At 38.8% G+C, this 1,823-nt stretch overlaps 1 protein-coding gene across 2 annotated transcripts in view; it reads left to right on the top strand.

The window, feature by feature from the left end:
* Positions 1-149, top strand: part of LOC102288491 (cathepsin B) — a 6,545-nt gene extending 6,396 nt beyond the window's left edge. The window contains exon 11 of one of the 2 annotated variants that reach the window (XM_042226254.1): positions 1-149. This exon is cut by the window's left edge and continues 1 nt beyond it. In XM_042226254.1, coding sequence (XP_042082188.1) covers positions 1-40 — 40 coding nt within the window. In that variant the 3' untranslated portion in view covers positions 41-149. The other variant, XM_042226250.1, reaches the window with a different exon arrangement.
* The last annotated feature ends 1,674 nt before the right edge of the window (positions 150-1,823 follow it).

Here is a 1,823-nt window from a genome sequence, read left to right as displayed (position 1 = left end):
TATTGAGTCAGAGGTGGTTACAGGAATCCCGCTTAACTAGATGAAATAATCATCACAGCAGACAATCAAGAAATCAATCGAAGAAAAGACAGACCTCATTCTGGGGCAGATTTGGACAGATTTCATGCAATAAAGAGGGAATAAATTGTTGTGTCTTGGTCTTCATTTGCATTTCTTTACCATGATTTCCAGGTTTCTTTTCCCACAAGTGAGCTACAAATTTTTTTACAGCTTCATTTCATTACTGAGAGAATTGAGCATTATTCATTGACATAGAGAAATTAATGTATTTGGCGATTAATCTCTGATGACCTATCATGGCAGAGCAGAATTTAGATGGTGGTGGTGGTGAAGATGATGAGTGAGGCTTGGATGAAGCTCCAGTTGATATGTCTATGAGGTGAGGATGGGGAGGAGGTGGGTTGCATGAATGCGAGTCTGAAAGCGAGAATGACAGAGAGTAGATCCCGAAAGTTTGATTCTGTTCATCTGGACATAGCATTTTCAGTGGGAGAAACGTTTCGTCACTCATCCAAGTGACTTCTTCAGTCTCAGCTGACTGCAGGTTTCCCCAATCTTATAAACAGTACATCGCACAATGACTGAAACTAGCACATGAACATAATCCAACTTTGGGGATTTACTTACCTGGATGATTGAGCATGCATCAAGACGGAGAGTAGAGATTTAAACCACGTGGAGTGGAGGCTAATTGGCTGAAAGAATGTGGGCAAGAAGGTGATTGGATTAGAGTAATGATGTCAGTACTGAGTTTGACAACGTGGGAAAAAGTAGTGGAGTCAAGAAGAGACTAGTAGCGGCCAAACAACCCAGGAAAGCAGGCAGATGAGTGACTGCGGATCTGCCTAATTGAAATTGCGCATAAGCTTCATTGGGAAGGTAGATGAGATTATATGTTTTAGCATTCAAAATTTAGATAATTATATTTAGAGATATATACATATTATCTAGCATTCTAGCTTTAGTTGGGGTGATGACATTGCTGATTTCATATACTATGTACTGAATCAGTAATTTATAATAATGATAATACCAATATAATACCATGACTCCTTAAATTACAGGATACTACAGCAAACGAAAATCAAAAATCACATATCCAAATAGTCCTCTTTAGGGGCCACTGTAAATTAGTCCTCCTTTGGTGTTGCAGCTTATTTTTGACTGTGGTGAGAAATGTGATTTGCTACAGTCTTAACAGTGTTTTAAAAAGCATGTGCCTGACAAGATTTAAGATGTTTTAAATTTTACTGGATGCCCTTCTTTCACAATTTGTGGTAGACCCATCCAATGGCAATTCCTTTTGTACACTAAAGGAAAAAAGCTGAAAAGGTTACAACACAAACTTTTAAATGAACTGTTACTTACAGGACAATGTCAAGCAGAGGCGGAGGCAGACATTTGATACACCCGGGGCTTAGCCCTAAAGGGTAGTATGCATGTGGGACTGGGGGCGGGGGTTAGAAATGACTGAAAGATTAATAGGCTCTGTTTTGAGTTTTGTTCAAAAAAGAATGACTTCATATAGGGAAAAATATATATCACATGTGCAGGACACCTTAAACTAGTTTTTTAATTAAGCAGCAAGGCAGAACAAAGTCTGGGCTGTATCAAGACACGCGGACTAAACCCCAATTCAACCAGACCCAGAACTGATCCGGAATTAAAACGGGACTACAACAGTTCAAATCAGGACTACTTAGGATTTAACTAAGACAGAACCAGAATCAGAACTAGATGATAGTAGCACTAAAAATCATCATAGACCTGCACTACACTTATTTTTTAATTCTACCAAAGTC

The sequence above is a fragment of the Haplochromis burtoni genome, unplaced genomic scaffold (assembly GCF_018398535.1).
Source record: "Haplochromis burtoni strain Fernald_Lab_line unplaced genomic scaffold, NCSU_Asbu1 Contig_8, whole genome shotgun sequence".
NCBI classification, from domain to species: domain Eukaryota; kingdom Metazoa; phylum Chordata; class Actinopteri; order Cichliformes; family Cichlidae; genus Haplochromis; species Haplochromis burtoni.
The sequence above is the reverse complement of the archived record's forward strand: the minus strand, read 5'-3'. Positions and strand labels throughout refer to the sequence as shown.